At 35.4% G+C, this 22,296-nt stretch overlaps 1 protein-coding gene across 4 annotated transcripts in view; it reads left to right on the top strand.

Annotated features, from left to right (window-relative positions):
- Window positions 1–17,684, top strand: part of SLC4A7 (solute carrier family 4 member 7) — an 82,263-nt gene extending 64,579 nt beyond the window's left edge. For all 4 annotated transcript variants that reach the window (XM_081159554.1, XM_081159552.1, XM_081159553.1 and 1 more), the window contains 10 exons: window positions 1,042–1,203; window positions 1,598–1,711; window positions 4,211–4,372; window positions 4,558–4,809; window positions 7,259–7,327; window positions 8,703–8,876; window positions 10,349–10,480; window positions 11,072–11,169; window positions 14,067–14,174; window positions 16,167–17,684. In XM_081159554.1, coding sequence (XP_081015680.1) covers window positions 1,042–1,203; window positions 1,598–1,711; window positions 4,211–4,372; window positions 4,558–4,809; window positions 7,259–7,327; window positions 8,703–8,876; window positions 10,349–10,480; window positions 11,072–11,169; window positions 14,067–14,174; window positions 16,167–16,248 — 1,353 coding nt within the window. In that variant the 3' untranslated portion in view covers window positions 16,249–17,684. The remainder of the gene's footprint in view (window positions 1–1,041; window positions 1,204–1,597; window positions 1,712–4,210; window positions 4,373–4,557; window positions 4,810–7,258; window positions 7,328–8,702; window positions 8,877–10,348; window positions 10,481–11,071; window positions 11,170–14,066; window positions 14,175–16,166) is intronic.
- The last annotated feature ends 4,612 nt before the right edge of the window (window positions 17,685–22,296 follow it).

The following is a 22,296-nucleotide window of genomic DNA, read 5'->3' as shown; positions in this document are numbered from 1 at the left end:
AAGTCACTTGGTTATGAAAGAGGTAGAGTTAATAGAGGTGCTTAAATGAAAGTGATTTGTTAAAAAAAAAACTTGTTTTATGATGAGTAGGATGTCTCGAGAGTGTAGGTATAGGTCTTTGCAGTGTGCTTTTTTTGACATCCAAAAGGGCTATGTTCGATTTTTTTGGACTTATAGCTTTTATTTTCATGATCTACATTGTAAATTTGTAGATTTACTAATCTCAGCACATAAAATTTGAGAGTAATGCATCTTTTGGTAAACCTGAGTTGGAGCTGTGTGAAATGAGTCTCAGTAAAATACAAGTAAGGGGAAGAGCCCTTCAGTAGCATGTCTTTGTTAATCACTGGTTGCCTTTCTGTTATGTTTACCTCCAAAGGGAAGATCAAGTCAATAGATTTTTATAATTGTATTATATTATGCTGTATTATTAATTATGCTATTGATTTTTGTTAGTGGAAATATTTTCCTAGTCACCTTACTGCTCATAGTCCCATGCTTTAATCCCACATTCTTGAGTCAAGTCAGAAAAGCCAACGGCAGTTTTTATTACTGCTTTGAATTTAGTACTTAACAGGTATTTATTATTCAGCATCATAAAAAGGTATAGTAGTAATTTTCTCTCTCTGTTGCTTTTGTTATTAAGGAACTTGTTGAGAAGTAAAGATAGTGAAATTTGAACCAGCAAGAATGCAGACAAAACTTTTGGGAATTAACACTCAGTCTAAGCCTTTTCACTAAAGGAAATACGGAGGTGAAAGAAAGGAGTTAGGATTTAACTTGGCAAAATGCTATGTTTCAGTTCAGTGATTTAAGATGCGCATATTTTTCAAACTATAACATCTCTGAACTCAGGATATGTCTTAACAGTTGATTGGTGTGTTCAGGTTGAGTTGGGAGTGTGTTTTCTTTCTAAATGATACATAAAACAGTGGTGTGTCTTAAAATCAGTAGCATCTTAGAGTCGGTGAAATTTGTTAGTACTTTATTGGTGACCTGAGAATCCTCCTTCAATCCCTCCTTTTCTGTTTTTTTTTCCAGGATTGTAAAATCTTTCACGGTGTATTTGTAGGATCGGCTTGTGGTCTTCATGGGCCTTATATTCCAGATGTGCTCTTTTGGTGTGTTATCTTATTTTTCACAACATTTTTTTTGTCTTCATTCCTCAAGCAGTTTAAGACCAAGCGCTATTTTCCTACCAAGGTAATTGGGGTGTAATTTTGGAGTTTTGGTAATAGTCACATTTTTTGTTTTCATTCCCTTGGCTTATTTTAAAACAGTAATGTATTATTTGGGGTTAATACTTTATGTCAAATAGTTATAAAGAAATTATCCATAGTGAAAAATGTATATTACAATATGTATATTACAGTATGTAAAATAACAGTATCTTGAGAGATGGTAGGTTAGTTGTGAAATGTGTTTTCTATCTTTTAGAAAAATTATTAGATCTAAATGTATTTCACTGACACATTGCCGCTAACTAAAAGCCTCATTCACACTTTCTAGTGGCATATTTAAATCTCAACCATATGAATTATTTAGAAAGGATGCATAGTATATGTGTGTTTATATTAACGTAATCCCTTTAACATAGGTGCGATCGACAATCAGTGACTTTGCTATATTTCTCACAATAGTAATAATGGTCGCAATTGACTACCTTGTAGGAGTTCCATCTCCTAAACTTCACGTTCCTGAAAAATTCGAGGTAAGGATTAAAACGCTTGGCTATTTGTTACTTGGGCGCATACCAGACTACTTCCAAGTGAGACTCCGCTTCCTGGGCAGTTATTTTTAAACTGTGCATAGCCTCTCTGAAGAGCTGATGCTTTGAAAGGAAATATTTTATGTATTTCCCACATATATGAAAAGAATGACAAGATGCAAAGCTACAAGGGAACCTATTTAGGAAATAAGAAGTTTTCAAAGCTAGGCCAGTCCTGGAGCAGGAATGAAAATACCCATGGTGGAGACTTGGGAGACATGTAAAGCGTTTGACCCTGTTCTGATAGCTGGAGTTCATGATGTGCTTTCCAGGCAAAAGAAACATTCTTTATTCCTTTCTAAAGAAGTAAATCAAACTTGGATTTATGAGTAGCAAGGACATCCGAGTTAAATTTCTAGAAGGATAGTGTGTCTGACAGGAGAGAATCAAATATCCTTCCACAGGAAAAAGGATACTTAATCTGATCATCCACACCCTTTGTTTTCATTAGCAAACCGTAGTTCTTTTGTGTACAATACACCATATGCATAATATAGCATCTAGTAATATTTCCCTAAGTTAGAGGGCAGCTTTTGAATAATTTCTGGAATTTATTTTTAGATGCAAGTATTTGTGCCACTGCTTTTATTTGCAGTTGGCAGATTAGATGACTTCTTTTAGAAACAGAAGGTTTAAAGGTGACTAGATATAAGGAATATAATGAAGATAATTTTAGTCTTGTTTTATCTTTCACTGAGATAAAAAGAAACAACATTATTTTTAAAACCAGTGATCTCCAAAGTAGAGTGTGTGGTTAGAAAATGATCCACCAAAATTATTTAGAAGGTCTATTTATATCTCTGTCTAAAAATAAGAAAAAAAAAACCCTTATAGCTTTTACTACATGGGTTTTACTCTATGGATAACCATTAGTAACCTAACAGGTGAATGGGTATAGAGCCATTGGGTATACGTGCTCACTTTTATTTATAAAAAACGTTTAATATTTTTGCTGCTAAGAGTGCATAATAGATAAAGTTTGGAGACCTTTGTTTAAAAGCATAGATTTTGAGCCACTAAAGATTGTAGGCCATGAAGAGATGACTATATGAAAGTCATTCTATTTTTACCAAGTCTTACAAATAAATAAAACTATAAATATTGGTTCAAAAATACTGATTTAGTTTCCTGTAGGCATGGCCCCATTTCCTGATTTTGGTTCCTAAATGTATCCTTGTTATACATTTATTGATCTAGCTTTCAAGTAGCAGACTGATTTCCAGGGGCATAAAATACACTTGGGGAAACAAATTAAGGAACACTTAAGAATGTATGCATGATATAGGCAAAATGTTTCTATATATGTGCAGTATTGAATATGAAGCACTTTAATATATAGCAGTGTGGGAACATTGGAATACCTGAATTAGAAAATATTAAATTTCCCTTTCATATTGACAAATGTTTTCACGATGAAAAGACAGGCTTAAATGTTAAGTCTAGGTAATGAAAACATGTTTAGATTTTAATATGGCCAATATCCTTCAAGAATATTAAACTTTCCTACGATCTTTTAAATTTTTTTTCAGTTATAAAACAATTTTATGTTACAGCATTGAAATTATTAGCATCTGATAAAGTGCCAGATTTTTGTCAGTAGATGCTTTGGGAAAAATAGTGTCCTGAGGCCCAATTCTTAGTATTGACTGTGCCAGGATCACTAGTCCGCAGAATCTCTACAGCGGTTTAGTTTAGGAGTTCATCTAGTAGGTAGACTGATTTTACACTTGATGAAATAGGTAGGAACATGTCAGAAAGACACTCTGCTTCACTTACCTGTTCCTGCATAGCAAATCTCCCACAAACACAATACATGTAAATAACAACCGTTTATTTGTTCGTAAATCTGTGGTATTGGGACTAGGCTCAGCTGGGGAGTGGTCTGGTCCCTTGTTTGTGATATTTCATATGCCCACAGTAACCTGTTGCCTTGATGAGGGGCAGTGTGACCTCGTTCACTTCCTGGGACTTCAGGTGGCTGAAACGGCTGGGTAGTTGCCTCCTGTCCCCCTCTCACTACATCGTGTCACATCCCCAAGAAAGCTCCAGGTGCACTCAAGAGCCTAATCTCAGGGTTCCAAGAGGGTTAGAAAAGAAGCTGTAAAGGTCCTTTCAGACCCAGACTCGGGAACCACACAGCGCCGCGTTGGCCTCACTCTGTTGGTTGAAATAAACCATAACGTGATCCCAGATTCAGAGGGAGGAACAGACTCACCTCTGCGTGGAGACAATAGCTCGATCACGAGGACACGGACCTGCATCCAGGGGTGGGAAGAATCCTTGTGGCTGTCTTTGCAAATAATTGACAGTACATACCAAGATTTAATCCGTTCTTTCTGACCCCTTGGCATTTCTTGCAGTAGATAGTCTGTGCTGTGGGAATTTTGTGCAGGAGAAGGAGGAAACTTTCTTTCTTTCTTTCTTTGTAATTTTTTTTAACAGCCTACTGATCCAAATAGGGGCTGGATCATAAGCCCATTGGGAGACAATCCTTGGTGGACCTTATTAATAGCCGCTGTCCCGGCTCTGCTTTGCACCATTCTTATCTTTATGGATCAACAAATTACAGCTGTAATCATAAACAGAAAGGAGCACAAATTAAAGGTAACTTTAAAATGTTGTCTCAGGTATTACAATTTCTTCAAGACTTTGGGGTGTTCTCAACATGACTAGAACATTAAAAGATGTAAAATGAAAATGAATTTCTTCTCTCTTAATAAGTAGGATAGAATTTTAACCTAAAAGAACACTTTAGACTTATAAGTATCCATGTTCATTTTGCTTTTCAGAAAGGAGCTGGCTATCACCTCGACTTGTTCGTGGTCGGTGTGATGTTGGGAGTTTGCTCTGTCATGGGACTTCCATGGTTTGTGGCTGCAACAGTGTTGTCCATAAGTCATGTCAACAGCTTGAAACTTGAATCCGAATGTTCTGCTCCAGGGGAACAACCCAAGTTTTTGGGAATTCGGGAACAGCGGGTCACAGGACTAATGATTTTTATTCTAATGGGCCTGTCTGTGTTTATGACTTCAGTACTAAAGGTAAAATCCCTTTATTGCAATGTTTTAAAATCTTTATTGTAACATTTATACCCAGTTGTACGAAGATGAAATATTAAAATATCTAAAATTAGACTTTATTTGGAAAATAATATTTTGGTATTATTTTCAGTATTTTGTTATACATTTCAGTATTAGATGTATCCATTTAAAAAATAATTTTGAAAGGATAGTATTAAAGACTATAGAGTTATGGAAGGAATGACTTAGTTATGATCATAACGACTTAGTTATGATCAAAAAGATGATAGAAGATTTTAAAAGCATAGTTCAAAAAATAAATATTGAGAAATGGATGAAACTGAGTTACTTGACAAAATACAAAACAGTATTGCTATTAATTAAATTAATGCATTTTTCCTAATAACCTAAATGAAAGAAAAGTAGTAGCACTTAGTAGAAAAACATGAACAGTTAATATCATAAATGAAGTATGTAAGAAATTTTACTTTATGTTTAACATCGTTTAGTAGATGTGCTTTTTGCTATACACATCCTATTGAATCTCGTGATTAAAAAATAACAATAACCATAGCAAACATAGCTGAGTGGCTAATCTGAAGCTTCCTATTTATCCTGGAAGAGCTCAACTCCACTCTTTCCCTTGGTGCTTAAGTAGTTTTTGTTGTAAACAAAATTACTAAGTAAAGAGTTGTGTACCACTTACAAATTAGGGTTCAAGCTTGGAGTATGTGTGTGTGTGTGTATGTTATATAGTAACTTAAAAATTATAGCTAAATACTAGGATTCTTTGACCTCTTTTCGTGGACTTCCTAGCAGCCAATTAACTCCCCAAATGTTTGCTGAGTGCTTGCTGTCCCGTTGAGCACGGGGGGGACAGTAACAGGCCAGCGGCAGTTACCGCGTAGCCGTGAGTGTCGGGTGGACTGCGGGGCACGGGGCAGAACTATGTCGTCTAGGAGGATGCCGTGCCCTGCTGCCGAAGGTCGCCCTTTACATTTTTAAAGTTTTAAATGTTATAAGTATTACCTGTGTATTGGCAAAAAAGTCAAGTAGCGTATCAAGAAAGCTCTGGAACGAAAAGCTAGGCGCGCACCTAGCTTTTCCTCTCTCTGGGCGGCACCATCCGGAGGGACTCTCCTTCCTTCTTCGTGTCTGCGTGGCTCTGGCCTTACCGCCAGTGCAGTTTCATGTACTTTGGCAATTTTATTTTTCACTTTCTTACCTTTAGACTGGAGATCTTTAGCAAAGATGGCGATTTTCAAAGCCTGGTTCAGGGCCCTCGGGGCCCTGACTGCCGGGGGTGGCCAGCCCTCTGGCTCTGCTGGGCCTGTGCGGGGCTGGCCGCGGCAGTGGGACGCCCGCAGCCCAGGGCCAGGCGTCTGTCACGCCCCCCGGGAGCTTGGCACGAATCCAAACCGGTGCCACTCTTCTCAGTTTTTGTGTGTGTTTTTTTTAAATAGTAGTTTTCCATAAAGATGTTTTTTTAATGTTAATTTGTAATGGGTTTATTATTTTAAAATGAGTGAAAAAGAGCTACTTAAAATTTCTTTTAATTTCTACTGCGGTGACCGCCTCTCTCCTACACAGCTGTATGCGTACAGTGTACATATCAATCTCTAATTTCCAGGGGCTCCTTTCATTGTTTCACTCACTTCTCTTAGCATTCTGAAGCTGCTTTATGGATACAGTAGTTTCTTGAAATTTCCTGAGTATATTGATTAGATTTTTAACATACGTATTTCTTCTCCTCCTGAGTTATTTTTTTCTCCAGGGTTCTTAGGAAGGGCAGACGAGGTTGGTTAGTCGTTTCCCTTGTAGCACTTAGGTCTTTTTTCCTCGCAGCTCTCTCTCGGGTGAGAATGCCAGTTGTGGTTTTTAAATAAGTAGATGGGGTCTGTTGGTAGCTGTTCTGTGGGGTGCCTTAGGCATGGACTCGGTAGGCGGTTTGGGGTCCTCCTGCCACAGTAATAAGAACTTTCTTTTCGGGGTGGAGCTCAATTATTATATTCGGTAAATGCTACTGTGTAATAGTCACTGTAGGGGTGGCGATAGTAAATAATAATGGCTGATGCTCTTTGAGTGATTGATACAGACCACGTGCATTTTTGAGTATGTATTTGAAATCCTTTAATTTTCACTGCTTTCTGATGTAGGAGACTAAAGCCAGAGTGGCTAAGGCTCAGTAAGAGGCTGGGTTTTTAAGCCACGTAGCTGGATTGTAGTGCCCAACCTCGTAACCACTGAACCTGCCCCTCCCCCCCCCCCAGGAAGGAACGTGCAGAAGACAGACAGTTTGCAAGGAGGTTATTGCTTGCTCGCATTTCTCTTATTTATAGAAAAGTTCGATCTCATTACTGAAAGGTCATTTAATTCTGCCTCAATAGGTAGTCACTGACCATGCTGTGTGTGTGTTACTGTGAAACTGTTATAGTAGCACGAGTTCTGATTGTGGTCCTTTTACTTACAGTTTATTCCAATGCCTGTTCTATACGGCGTTTTCCTTTATATGGGAGTTTCCTCGTTGAAGGGAATCCAGGTAAGTGTTAACTATTTAATATTTAGTGATTTTGTAGAAAAACTTGAAAAAAATTTTAATTTGCAAAGATTATTTTTATGATGGTAGCGGTTTATTCTCAACTCGAGTATTTTGAGGGCAGGTTAACGGGCGACTTCAAATCCACACTTTCTAGTGATTATTGGCTTACTGCACATTTCTCCCCCGAGAACGAGAATGAGAACGGGAGAACTGATACAGTCCTACCTAGTTTTAATTGCAGTCTTTGAAAGGCCCCCGTCATTAAGGAATAGTATAGTATGAGGGAAGATCAAAAGAACTGGAATGGGAAAAAAGTACTGTTGCTGACATGCTGAACAATTTCGGTGCTTAAAAAGAAAAGGTAGATAATAGTTTTCCCATAAAAATGGTAAAGCCTGCCATTGGTATGGGTGTGATACAGTTTAAAGCTAGTATGGAAGTTATTTTCTGTGATCCTCAAAACGGCTTTGGGAAGCAGGAAAGGAAGGACAATTTTGCAAATCGAGAGACTCACTGAGGGCTGTTAACTAAGCACGCAATGGAGCCAGCGCTGGAACCCAGTGATTTCACTGCTCTGTTTTATCTTATTAATAATACTTCCTGGAAAACAACCTAATGAAATTTACTAAGATGCATATCAACCCAACCTTAGTAACAAATATTTAGCTCATAAAGCACGCTTAGCACCACTTGACCACCTCCTATAATGAAAACTAAAATTGCCAGCTAGTGGCTGGCAAGACTTCCCACAGGCAGTATCTTGATTTTTTTTTTCCATCACCATCTAGGACCTGCTCTCCACTGGTCAAGAAATGATCTCATTAACTCACTTTTTTTACAATAATTTTATGGGGTAGGTAGGGTTGATCTTATTTCCAGTTTATAAATGAGGAAATTAAAGCTCAAGAAGACCAGGGAATTTTCTCATGGTTTCCTTTTCAGTGGGTGAAAAATTGGTAATTGTTACCTGAGGTTATTTTCATAGAATTGGTAATGTTAGCTGGAAAGAACCTTATTATAAGAGTATAAGTCTTTTATTGTACATATTAGAAACAAGAAATAAATGAAAAATTAAATGACTAATGCATTTGATTATAGCAGACAAATTTATTTTTAATCCCCCAAATTAAAGCATTTTGGCTTGAGTTTTCTCATTAAATTAATTGCATTAGTTCATAGGATTGCCCTGATGTTTTTTGGAGGGGAGTCCAGATATTCTGTCCTGAAACATTCTCCTGCACTGTCAGAACAAGTCAAGAAAGTTACAGTTTCAATCTCAAAACCCTTAAATTGAATGTAATCTCTCTTCCTAGGCAGCAGAGATGATGACTTCGTTGAAAATGTTTTATTGTTCTGTTTTTCCTTCCACACGCAGTTTTTCGACCGTATAAAGTTGTTTGGCATGCCTGCCAAGCATCAGCCTGACCTGATATACCTCCGCTACGTGCCCCTCTGGAAGGTGCATATTTTCACGGTCATTCAGCTCACCTGCCTGGTTCTCTTGTGGGTAATCAAAGCCTCAGCTGCTGCAGTGGTTTTTCCCATGATGGTAAGTTTTGTTGTTGTTGTTGTTCAGACTTGGTCACTAATTAATAACATTTTTGTGTTTTTAATAGTTACTATTAATATTTATAATTGACTTTGGGAAATGGAATAGCCCATCTTAAAAGCACCTTTGGTATTATGAAATATGAATGGGCCCTTTCTAGCTATTAATCATTTTCAAAACTGAATTTGCTTGTTATTTTCTATGTTTTCATTTTTGTTGTTGCTTTTTAGTCTGAGGTATAGAACACCGTTTTATATTTTTAAACAACTTTAGAGTTTAGGATATTTATGGAATAAATATGATAGCCAAGTATAAAAAGCAAAGTAACCAGAATGACTTGGTTTTTTACTAGGCTATTTCAATACATCTTTTTCAGAAATTAACAGATCTAGAAGTTAAAAAAATTAGGCTAAAGATTATTGATGATATCAATAAGACAGTATAACTATTAAATTATCACAGAATATTATATTTTGCAAATAGAGAATATCTATCCTTTTGTAAAGACCATGTAAAATTGGTTATGTACATTGCCATAAAGAAAATATTAAAATTAAGTTGTAAAGTTTATACAGGTATTAGAAGATTTGATTATTGCTAGGAGCAAAATATGGTTGCTTTCCCTGTATGATATCATATTTAGAAAGAAATCATAATGAATTCAGGATTTAAATATTAAATTGTAGTAGAAAATTTTGAAGAATATTTGTTATAATCCAGTCACCGAGGGTAACTTTTCAAAGAAAATATGGAAACCCAACCACAAAAGAAAGAGATATATTCAACCACATGATAGTTAAATGTTTTACATGTCCGTGGTACAGTCAGATTGTGAGCTTAGGAGAAAATATTTGTAACATGTAAGGCAGATAACGCATTTCTATCCAAACTCCGCAGAACTCTTATGAATTCATGAAAAAGTCATAAAAACCAATTGCAAAACAGGCAAAGGACAGGAAATAGTAAGAACAGAAGAGGAAATCCACGTTGACGGTGAACATTTGAAAACATCTTTAACCTTAGTAACGGTTAAAGTAAAACAAATCTTTTTCACAAATACAGTTGGAAAGCTAAAACCTAATGCTGGAAAATGGGTTCTCCCATGCATGGCTCAAAGATTTTTGTTACCGTCTCTACTCATATACACACACACACATATATATATATTGCAAAGTCATCATAAAAGCTAATCTCTAACTGCAGACACCACGCTGAAATTGCTCTATAATTTTAGGCAGAGTGCAAGGGATTTATATGAGAAGAGGTGTAAAATGCCTTTATATCTTTTGTTTAAGCAGAAAGTTCAGAAATATATAGGTGACTCAGTTCCTTTGAAATAAGATAGCGCATGAAATAAAAATAAAACATATGAAGTACTTTTCTGTTATTTATGGCTTAATACTCTTTCTCTCTTCAGGTAATATAACCTATTTTGAGATAATCACTTACTGTCCTCTCCCCCACTTTTTAAGGTCCTCGCGTTAGTCTTTGTACGTAAACTCATGGATCTGTGCTTCACAAAGAGGGAGCTGAGTTGGCTTGATGATCTCATGCCAGAAAGTAAGAAAAAGAAAGAAGATGACAAAAAGAAAAAAGAGAAAGAGGTAAAAGCACAAGAATTTTAAATTTATACCAAGTACTTGTTTAATGTTTTGTACCAAGTAATAGGCACTATTACAGTCACTTTATATGGGAATAAACTCCTTTAATACCTCCCAAGAACCTTATTATTATAAAGTGTAAGTACTTTATTATCCCCAGTTTACAAGTAAGGAAACTGAGGCAGAGAGAGGTTAGTAGGCAGCTTGTTCCAAACGTGGTTTTAACCCATTTTACCAACTTGCCCCATCCATAGTCCTGACACAAAAATACATTTAAGAAAATTGCATACCGTGTATGTGTTTAATCACCACTCAGAAGAATTTAGCAGTATGGAAACATAGGTAACGCGGAATAATTCTACATCAAAGTCTACAATAGAATTTAACCTTGAATACAGAAGTATATTTTAGGGTACACTTTAATTTTAACAGTGTTCTAGAAATCTGGCATACACAACGACAAAAAGGACTTTAAAAAATAAACATCTTTTGGCAAAAAATAAAGTAAAACTTTAGTCTCTGTGTGTTGACGTGTAACATGGACGTTGATTTGAACTGCTGTGGGGAAATAACCTCTGTGTGTGTGCTCTAAAGGAGGCCGAGCGAATGCTTCAGGCTGATGACGACACTGTGCACCTTCCATATGAAGGGGGAAGTCTCTTGCAGATTCCGGTTAAGGCCCTAAAATACAGGTGAGCTATAACTTTATCTTGTAAAATGTGTTTTATATACATGTCAGTTGCACACATAAGCTATGTAATGCTTCCTTAAAATGGTGATATCTATTTAAAAATATTTTTTAAAAAATACGTTTTTTTTGATTTCAGAGAGAGGAAGGGAGAGGGAGAGAGAGAGAACCATCAATGATAAGAGAGGCATTGATCGGCTGCCTCCTGCACGCCCCCTGCTGGGGATCGAGCCCAAAACTAGGTTTAGGCCCTGACCGGGAATCGAACCGCAATCCCCTGGTTCATAGGTTGATGCTCAACCGCTGAGCTGCGCCGGAGGCCGTGATAACTGTTTTTAAAAAGGCGACAAAACCTGCACCTGACATATCGGCTAAAGGAGGGCTTCATGCAATTCTCCTGCTCCTTCCCCTCCCAGGTTATAGGCAGGAGTGAAGAAAAAACTGGCCTTGAACCACAGCCTTAAATTTCTGTGCCAGGCAGACAAGATTTACTTGTCTTTCATCACTGTTTCCGTTTCAGTGAAGTTTAAGGTCAGCACACAAGTCTGTGAATATTCCCACTCTTAGTAGCACAGCTGGGGTCAGAGTGTGCTGGGCAGTAAACATTTGAGATGCATTTTCTGATAACCTTCCAATAATGCAGCTCTGTTTAGAGGCCTGGGAACTCCTCGTTTCCAAAGGTATGATTTGACCACAGGTAGTGAGGGCTCATGTTATGGAAAAATAATTAAGTTTTATATTTCGTTTGTCATATATGACTTTGGTGGCTTATATTTAAATTTAAGAACTAAAGGTAAAGGTTGGGAAATGTAAACTTTTTTGGTAGTTTTAAAAGATTGAAATCCTGCATTATATATGCATACCTCTGATTCTGATTTCTACACATTTATTGCATTTCTGATTAGCTATTTATAGTAGAAGAATCAGTTTTAGAGAGTATATGTAGGTTTCTTTTGTGAAAAGTGTTTGTTGGTATTTAATTAATTTCCTTCAACCTTTTTTATTTTTAACTAATGTTTGTAGTTTTTACAGAGGTCACTTGTGGACTTGTACATGCTGATGAGCTTTGATAAATGAGTTTCTTAAGTAATTTCTCTCAATGCTTTTTACTATTAATTTTAAAAATTGGTATTTTCCCATGTCACCTTTCAGGATTTCCCCCTCACATCTTTATATACTTTAAATATCACATATAGACAGCTTCATGTATCCAACTATAGTGCTCTGCTTTGCTAGATTCTGTGTACATTTGTTAGATGAATTAATATATTAACTTTGTTGGCTGTACTTCTAAAAAGAGTTTAGGGAACTACCATGATTATTAGTGATACTCACCAATTTGCGGAGATTATTTACCACTTAATCTCTGCTGGTCCTGTATGAGCACTCTCTCAATGCGATTATACATGGGCCTTGACCACTGTTTGTACTTATACTGTCTGATATTTAACACGAAGAATGGGTATGTGTATATTTACTTTTATTTTTTCAACTGATGACATGATCCACAGTTAATGCTGCTTTGCTTAAAATTTGAACATCAAGAATGCCAGGAATGGGCTGACCTGTTTATCTGCCAGAATTTAAAATTTTATTTAACCTTGGACTACTTGCCATGAAAATCAATGAGATAATTTATGACAGCATGTGGAAACTGTAAAGCCCTATAAAGTGTGAAAATAACTTATTTAATGTGAGAAAATCGTTTCCCGTCTAGTTTTGGGGGAAAACAAAATGTGTCCTTTCTTCAGAAGGGCCCTAATGTCTACTGATGGGAAAGTTCTTACTTAAAGGAGGACATTTAGAAGCTGAAAACTGCTTCAAGGACTCTTCACCTCTGTTTTTTGAAGTTGGCAACCCAGCAAAGGAACATTTACCCAGAGCAGGCAGAGCTGAGAGTTGTATGACTGCGCCATCGTGAATTTGGGTCTTCAAGTTCTGGGCACTACACAAGTTGACCTGATGAGGCAGCCATTCCTAGGACTCTAAAATGATCATGTCCCAATTTAAAGAACGAACAAAGCTAGAGCTCTCTAAATGACTGCTGTTTGGCCATTTTTAACCTAGCTGCCATCACATTGTTAATTTAACATCTAACTTGACATTTGTACTTGTCTCTTTTTTGCATGAAATGTTTTCTTTTGCTGAAGAAAAAGAGCTTGCAAATATGTTTGCATTAACTTGGTAATACTTTCATATTACTTTTGACTGACAGCCTTGAGCCCGTAATGATTTGTGGGTATCATCATCATTGGATTTGGGGTCTTGAAGTAATTTTTGTGATATTTCATAGAGACATTTGTTTTTTATAAGGAAACAGTATTTTGTTCTTTTGATTCTCATTTTGATTAATTTGATATAACACTTTGATAAACATGTGAATGGCAGCACAAATCAGTACTTATAAGCCTGTTGAAATATTTTCAGAGCTGTTTTCAATTTTAAAGTGTCACCTTTCCCAGCATTCTTTTTAATGTTTTTAAGAGCTTTAAAAAACAAGTTAGTTTGTTTTTTTAAAGCTAATCTTAATTTTTTCTTACCTACATTGGATAAAGTTTTCTAATTTACCTAAGGCAGTATTATTTTTTATATTTATTAACACATTAATATATTCTTTTACATTATTTCAGTAGTGTTCTTATAGGCAAGATCTTTGGACGTCATTGCCAGTTTAATTCATCTTATCCCTAGTTTCGATTATAAAGAAAGATGTATTTCCTCGTGAGACCTTGATAACAGAACCCCAGGACTCTGGCATCTTGTTAGACGTTGGTTTATGTGCATGGCAGAGTTTTCTCCATTTGAAGTTGGTGAAAGCACATGTTGTATAGGTAATGTTGATGACATTTTAATGCTTTTGCAAGTACTGAATACTAACCAAGAAGTGTATTTGTTCTTCAGTGTTGATCCCTCAGTTGTTAACATATCAGATGAAATGGCCAAAACTGCACAGTGGAAGGCACTTTCCATGAATACTGAGAATGCCAAAGTAACCAGATCTAACACGAGGTAGCTGTACCCATTTATGCATTTTCTCACTGTAGCCAATTTTCATTTTGCTTATGGATAGCTTTTCAGTAAAACCATTATGTTTATCTTAATTTGTGTAATTCATATTCTCCTTACTTAAAACCAACTTCCTCCCCTCCTTCCTTCCTTTTTCCTTTCATCTATTAATCTATCCATTGTTTTTTCTGGATACTAGAATCAGATATCGATACTGATGGTTTTATTTTTTAAAAATTTATTGTTTTCTATTTAAGAAAATTTGAGCTATTTTATAATAAAGATGAATATATACCTATGGTAGTATGGAATACATATATAAAAGATCAGAAACCATATAAAGAAAGATAATTACTGGGGATTAAATAAATTCTGTAATTAAACACTCTAGCTCTCTGATGACATCATGCTCTCTGATGGTCCAAGAGAAAAAGAAAAAGAAAAACAAGATTTCTTTGGTGTTGTGTTGTGTATTGTTTTGTTTTAGCCTACGATTTCTTTAGTTGAGGTAAATGTTTTTCTTGAAGATATTTGGGAGAAATTGAATCCATGGATATAAAGGCCATTCAGTTTTATAATGTGCCATATATCACATAACTATTTTATAACCTTCCTTATATTTCTTGTTACATAACCCTCTTTTCTCCATTTCAAGGCCCGAACCTCAGGGATTCCAGTTTGATAATCATTAGTACTTTAATCCCTTAGGTGTCTGGAGAAATGAGGTGTAATCTTATTGGTTACTCATTCATTTTTAACAAATATTAATTTCGTGTACACTTGGTGCCAGACACTATGTCGGGTGTCAGTGTACATTTTCTAGGCGAGCGAGCACATAGCTGTTTCTCTTCAGTTATTGTCTTTCTGGCCATCTTTTGATGGTAATTGATTAGGGCTTTTTCCATTCTTTCCGTCCTCTGCTCCTACTTAATCTCTACCCTTTTTTTTTTAATCATTTCTTGAATTCTAATTTCTAAGATGACGGTTTACTCACTTCTGTCTTTTATCTTAAAAGTTTTTAAGTTAAATTCTGTCATTTTGGGTTACTTCATGCAACCAGAATTTCACTAAATCCTCTTAATTTTTCACCCCTTGTGAGCACTCCTGGCCCAGATTGTTAATATAGTTATGATATATATCATATATATATAATATAGTTATATATATACATATACATATATATATATACATATACATATATATATATATATATATATATATATATAATATAGTTATATATATATATATATAACAATAATATTACTTTTATACTTCTGCCTCTCAGGTTGTACCTCAATTCAAAATCAAATGGGGAAGAGAGAGACTGTTTGGGTTATGTTGTTTAACAGAAAATGTCTGAGGGTGCTACCTTGCTTCAGTTTTGTCTGGAGAAGACAGCAAATCATAGTGTGTTTTTATACTTTTGAAAATTTTTCATATCTCAGGTATATTCATGTGTTACAATTAAGGCAGTTAATTAAATCTATATATACATGGAATTATTATATTTTATATTCATTTCTGAAAATATAGAATATGTGTTTCGATCTTATATTTGTGAACCAAACTTGAGAGGTTTATAAATTTGTTACATTTTTCTTAGGAAATCTATTTGATGCTTACCTATATTAATAAAGATTAATTTTTAATGGATTTGCAGTGCAATAAAAGTGCTATAACTGTTCATATATAAAGTAAAACTAATAAATCAAACATAGTCATATACTGACCAATTTAAAGAGCTTTTCTTCAGCTGTAAGAAACACATGACTTCACTGGGAAAATTATCTATTAAACTAAGAATTTTAATATTTGCCTTTCCAGTTAAGTTCACTGATAAGAAAAGAAAAAGCAGTAAAATAATAATAGCAAGACATATTTATGTTATCAGTAGTCATCTGAAAGGCCTGTTATGAGTACTTATTGTTGGCCATGCGTGGAATGTACTATCTGTCTACTTCAGAATCACTGATTCTCACTCTTTGTTTTAAACAGCCCTGAAAAGCCTGTGAGTGTGAAAGTAAATATTGAAGACGAATCAACAAAGAAATACACGGATGCTGAGACTTCCTTGTAGGATCGAACCAAGAGGAACTGCATACACAGATACACATATGTGTGTGTGTGTGTGTGTGTGTGTGTGTGTGTGTGTGTGTATTTCATGTCACTATATAACAACATCGTATGTCATGCTGTTTGTGCGTGACCACTGGGCTTTTTAGGGTGGAGCCTGAAGTTTGTTAGGAGCGCCATGGAGACTGTGTATATAATGAAATGGTCTTTGAGAAGTGAGGTATATGGTTCTTGCTATTCAAGTATTTATTCTGTTGAAAAAAAATTTTCTGTTCTGCAATGGAAAGATGTGGGGGAAATGCATTCAGTGTGCATTTATTTAAATCTGTGTATCAGTGACAGTTCATGACAGCCTTCAGGGAAATGGGCTTTGTCCATGCAGTCATAGTTTTAACCTGAGCTACGCGGGCTCTCGCTTCGGTTGTGCTTTGTGGGAGGAGGGAGGAGGAAGGAGGGAGGGCGGTGTCATGCCCCGGCTGCGGGGCAGGTGTAACGTGCCCTGGCTTCTCTGCGTGTGCCCTTGGTGTAGCTGTCCGCCGTGTTCCACAGCCGTGGCGTGTTTTAGCTCTGGAGGTAGGACAATGGAAACTTCCTAGGAAATAACTATAGTTGAGACTTTTTTGTTCTGAAATTTTATTTTAAATCTTAAAACCTCCACATCTAGGTTTCCATTCAGATAGACAAGTAAAATCGCAGTTGATAATATAATTTAACCCCCATCCCAGTCACAGTTTGATGAGTTTTAGACGCTAGAAAATGCCAGTTACAATAGTTAAATTTTGTTGCCTTTGTAGAAATTTTTTTCTGAATTCTAATACTTTATTAGAGCCCCGAATGCTCACTCTGTTCTCTGCCTTTGCTGTGTTTTACTTAAGTGTGGCTTAGTTTTCATCAGGTTCCAGGTTTTGATTACTTTTCTATTATAAGTAGTACGATGAAATAATCAGGAGTCAGAATTCTCTTACATGGGTTTATGATCAGTATTACTTTATTCTAGTCAGAATTACCTTTCCTTTTCTGTTTACGTTGTTCTTTCTGTTGTATAGATAATATTTAATAGATTGCTATCTGTGATTTCACTTTTAAATATTTTATTTATTTTAATTGATATGATGCTTAAATATTATACAAACATTTGAAAAGGTAACAAATATAGAGTAAATTGTTAATGTAAATAGTTGGTGCTCATTTGCATTTCCAGTTTATTATCTGAAAGCAGTTGACAGATTTTACATCTTTATATAAAGCACTGCCAGATTTGTATTTTAAAAGGAATTTAGACATTTTATGTACAGCTTAGATTGATGGCATTCTTTCTGTTTTGCCGTTAGTATTTGTTATTTAGTATTTGCGTTTCTGAGCTGTCTTTAACTTCTAGCAGATCTTTTTAGTCATCTTTTATATACTCTTAGCTCCGCATGAAATAAATAAATGTTCTTGTTAAGCCTGTAGGACTGGATGAATGGGGTTGTGAAACTAATTTGGCAAGAGGATAGTTTAATGGAAACTAAATGAGTATTGAGAAGCCACAGAAATATTGAAAATAATGACATGGATATTAGGATGCAAATATTGGTGAAATTGCAAATGCCCCCTTTAATTACATGTAATTAAAATACAAAAATATGAAAAATGGTCTTGTAGAGGATCATGAGAAATGCCAAAAGCTGATATTTTAGCAATTCCGAATGTTTTAAATCCATTCTAAAAATACTTAACAACTATTGTAATTTACCCATCTGAGACCGTATTATCAGACTCTTGTTAAAATAACTGATTCAATTTGTGCCTCAGATGGGAGGTTGCACATGTAGTCACTTTTAAGTAGAAAATATAGCTGGCATCATTTGGTACTGCCTAAAAGAGAGTTAGACTCTATTGGCAATTGATAATAGAGTATTTATAACCCACGGTGCTTGTTATTGTTTTTGCGCTTCCATTGAAGTGATTCCTTTTTGTTCATAGCAGCATAATAATTTCCAAAGACCCCAGTGTTTGCTGCTGTATGTTGTAAACTCCCCTGATGTACCTGAACAGGAGGACTTCCTCACATAATTTCCTTATGTCTGGACATCATAGGGTTAACAAATGTGCTTATTTTATAGGAAGTGATTTTAAAATTTAAACTGAAACTACCTGGGATCATAGTGTTTCTGTGATTTTATTTAATTATGTATAGTGATTGTCCAGTGCCAGAAAAACCATGACTTGCAAAATGCTTTGCACTCAAAATGTTTTAAGTATGTTTCAAATTTGTTAATGGTTCCTGCTTTCCTTTGACTACTTGACTTACAAAATGATTTGCTATGACTACTCCATTGAAGAGCAAAGGTAACTCATGTTTAGGTAATTAACTGCTTGTTTTACATGGTTATAATAATCCACTATTTTTGACAAATTACAATCATGGATAGCATTCATTGCAAGACAGTGAAAAATATAATTTACTACATATATTGATTCTTAAATGTTGCCTTAAATAGGTGGAAATGAGCAGTAGTAATTGCTATGTACTGATTTACCTCAAGGTGCAAAATAATTAAACCTGTACGTATTCCATTTACGAAGTAAGTTCCTATACACAGCCCTGCACTTTCTTAGATGCCTTGGTTTCCAGGATGGAGCTTAGTGCTACTGAGTACCCTGGCCCCGGAGCCACCTCAGGATATTCTTCACCCTATTTTATTTATTTATAGAGGACTGCTTACAAAGACTATAATGATCCTGATGTTGACCATCTGAAATTTACTTTTTTGAATGCTACTTCACTCTAAAATAGCAGCTTTTGAGAAAACAGCGAACTAACTTCCTTCAGATAAAAGGGTGATTCTGTATATTCTCTAATAATATTAGATATGGCGAGTGAAGCACACAGTCTTTCTAATGGGTGTGTGTGAGTGTGTGTGTGTGAGTGTGTAAATGATTTATTAAATCTGAAATCTCTTAAGTTGTTTAAAAAAGCTGTTGGCGTGTCAATGTTCCTATTTGCCAAGTCTTCTGTAAAACATGCAGGACAATTGTTTTTTTATGTGCTATTGCGTGTATTTATAAAGGAGATTTCTTTACCACTCAAGATTAACTTCTGTGTTTTTCATCCAAAAACATTTCTTTTTTTTCCACATACTTAAATTTTATTGTATGTATATAATAGCTTTCTAACTTTTTCCTTTTACAAAGACAGGTTCAAAATTCTGTAAAAAGAAAAATGGTTTCTGAAACTGAGGTATGACACCAGAGCTTGCTTGCTTTGCAGGATTATATCATGTACATCAGTTCTTTAAATGTGCTCAAGAGTTTTACATGTGAATCCTGTTTTAAAGTGCTCAGATTTCAGAGGTGTAAACCATTGAATTGATGCAACATTGTAATTCAGAAATGTTTAATTTAATGTTTTAAATTTATTTATGTAGATCACATCATTGTTACCGTATGCAGTACAAATATGTGAAATGTCTTTTGGTTTAGTCTGACAGTTATTTATTTTTTAGAAAGTAAACTTAAAGACTTTAAGGACATTCAAAATTTAAAATAGTATTCAGAATGGAAAATTTGGCAATTTAATGTAAAGTTGGTTCTTTTTTAACTTTTCCAAAGGTAATATAAATATCAGTAATAGGAAAACATATATTTGGAAGTGGAATCATTTAAAGATCATTTAAAAAATTTAATTTATCAGCACATAATGATTTTACAGTTGACTTAGAGTTATTGTTAAAACCCAGTTTTTTAAATCAGATTTTTGTGCATTGGTTGATTTTTTTTTTGTGTGTGTGTGTGTGTGTTGGCTTTTCTTTTGTTGCTTTAATATTAAAAGTTTTTGTTTTTTTGTTCTGTAGAGGGGGTTAACTTCCAATGTTTACTATGTTTAAGTAAGTAGAAATCGAATTTTATTGTTCATTTATGTAATATTTGATAGCTTGGTATAATTTCACAGTACAGCTCTAATTTTTATGACTTTTATAATTACATTGATAATATTTTCTTTTGTAATAAAATCCAAAGTAAATTAAACATTTAAAATGTAGAACTGATATTTTTCATTTGTATGAAGTACAAGTCTCTACCAAGTCTATAATGTGAATGATCCTGCCTTTTAAATTTGTTTTATAATTGTTAGAAGAAAACTATTTTTTGGAGATGTTATTGAAGTTGAAAGAGCAATAAAAGTCTACTGAATTAGTTGTTGGATAATCTTTACTTTGTACTTTGATTGTTAGAAGAGCTGCATACCTCTCTCATGAGGAGGGATAGGGGATGAGGGAATATAAGTGATTTCTGTTTCCTGCCTCCGAATATTCACACGCTTCAGTAAGAAAGAGAAAAGAGAAAATGGTGATAAAGGAAGATGAAACAGGGTAGTGTGTATTCACAGTGACTTTTTGATAATTAAGAAATTAAAGCCCTTTAAGATAGGCTGATCTATTATTTTCTCTATTTTAAGACACATCTATTTAGGATAGAATTTGCAATGTGATTTCTAACGAACACACATCATATTATATGACGTAATGACCATGTTAATATGAACTCTCACAAACAAAGCTTGTTCTCTTGATTTGTTTTTAATGTCTAATTTTATTATGAAATTTAAAAAAATAACAGCAAATGACAGGTCTTGGTTTGTTTCCCATTTGGCACGTATGTAACACCTTCCTCCTCTTTTCTGCACTGAAAGCTGATATCCCACCATGAATTCAGTAACCTTTGGGAGTGAGATGGGGAAAGGGCCTTATGGTTTTGGAAATTTCATTTGAAAGTTTTACTTACATTACATTTATTTTAGGAAAAAAATATTTTTAATAGTTCCATCTACAGACTGTGAGTTTTTTAAGGAGGAGGGGAGAGGAAAGGAGGTAAGCTTCATATTCATTTTGTTGGGTCTTGCTCATTAAGGCGTATCTGAGCTCTTGAGTATCAGTTCTTTCTGTGGTTGATTTTTACATTGCTACCTCTCTGCTTTCCAGGGGTGGGAAATGTCCAGCCTGTGGGCCATAGATGGCCTGCGAAATCATTAGGTCTGGCCCTGCTAAGGCAACTGCAGGCAGGGCTCAAATTTCAGTCAATCTAGGAGCTTTTTTCATTGCTAATTTTTAAGTTGATAATCTTGTGTCGCCCGTGAGTGATACAAATACCAAATGACCCTTGGCAGAAAAAAGGTCCCCCACCCCTGCTTTAAATGAAAACATTCCCGTTTTGAAAACATCCTGTTTCTCTGCTTTTTATTCAAAGCTCAATTGAAGCTCTGCTTTTCCTTCAAATTGTACTCAGCCTCCTCTTGTTGGTCTCTACAAGATCATTCTCATTACTGTGCTGAAAAATATGTGTTTAAATACCCTTCCCCCTTTTTTCTGTCCTAGACCAGTATTTTGGGGGTATTTTAGAAGTTTTGGGAAGCGTTTTTGTTGTCTTGTTAGGTTGATCCTGAATACCTATTTTAATACCTATTTAAGTTCCTTTTATTTGTACTTTATGTTATAATTATACAGGTTTACTTTTGAATTATGTAATTTACATTATCTGTGAATTCATTCAGGGTAGTGTAACGGGTATTAGAAAACAGTAAAAGGGGGTGTTAAATCTTACAGGTTTGCGCCCTACCACGTAAGCCACAAGCAGGACCCGCTGAGGCCACTGTACAGAGCACACACCCTCCCCAGGTGGAGAGGAGCCGGTGTCTTCGTGCCTCTTGACCTCTACAGCTCCCAGTTACACCCAGGGAAGGCCAGACGTTGGTTTAATATTTTGTTGAGGAGGAGGAAGGTGGGAAGCACATTCAGTGTTCTAGTGAAGAGAAACCTCGGCGGAGTCACTTTGCCTCACTGCTTAGTATTTTACATGTGTGCAGAGAATCCTGTTTCTACTCAGCATCAGGCTGCCTGGTCTTGTCAACTTTTGTTTTTTGATTGGTGACATTAATCCCACTGGTTTTATGATTCTAAAGTTGAATTGTAATTAGTTCTGCTGCATTTGCCTGACTTTGGCTTTTGCCTCACCTTTCTATATTTCCAAAGTATTACCGTACTATTTTAGTTAAAAAATATGTATTTTTTCA

Source organism: Miniopterus schreibersii (genome assembly GCF_964146895.1).
Source record: "Miniopterus schreibersii genome assembly, chromosome: 15".
In the NCBI taxonomy this organism is placed as follows: domain Eukaryota; kingdom Metazoa; phylum Chordata; class Mammalia; order Chiroptera; family Miniopteridae; genus Miniopterus; species Miniopterus schreibersii.
The sequence above is the reverse complement of the archived record's forward strand: the minus strand, read 5'-3'. Positions and strand labels throughout refer to the sequence as shown.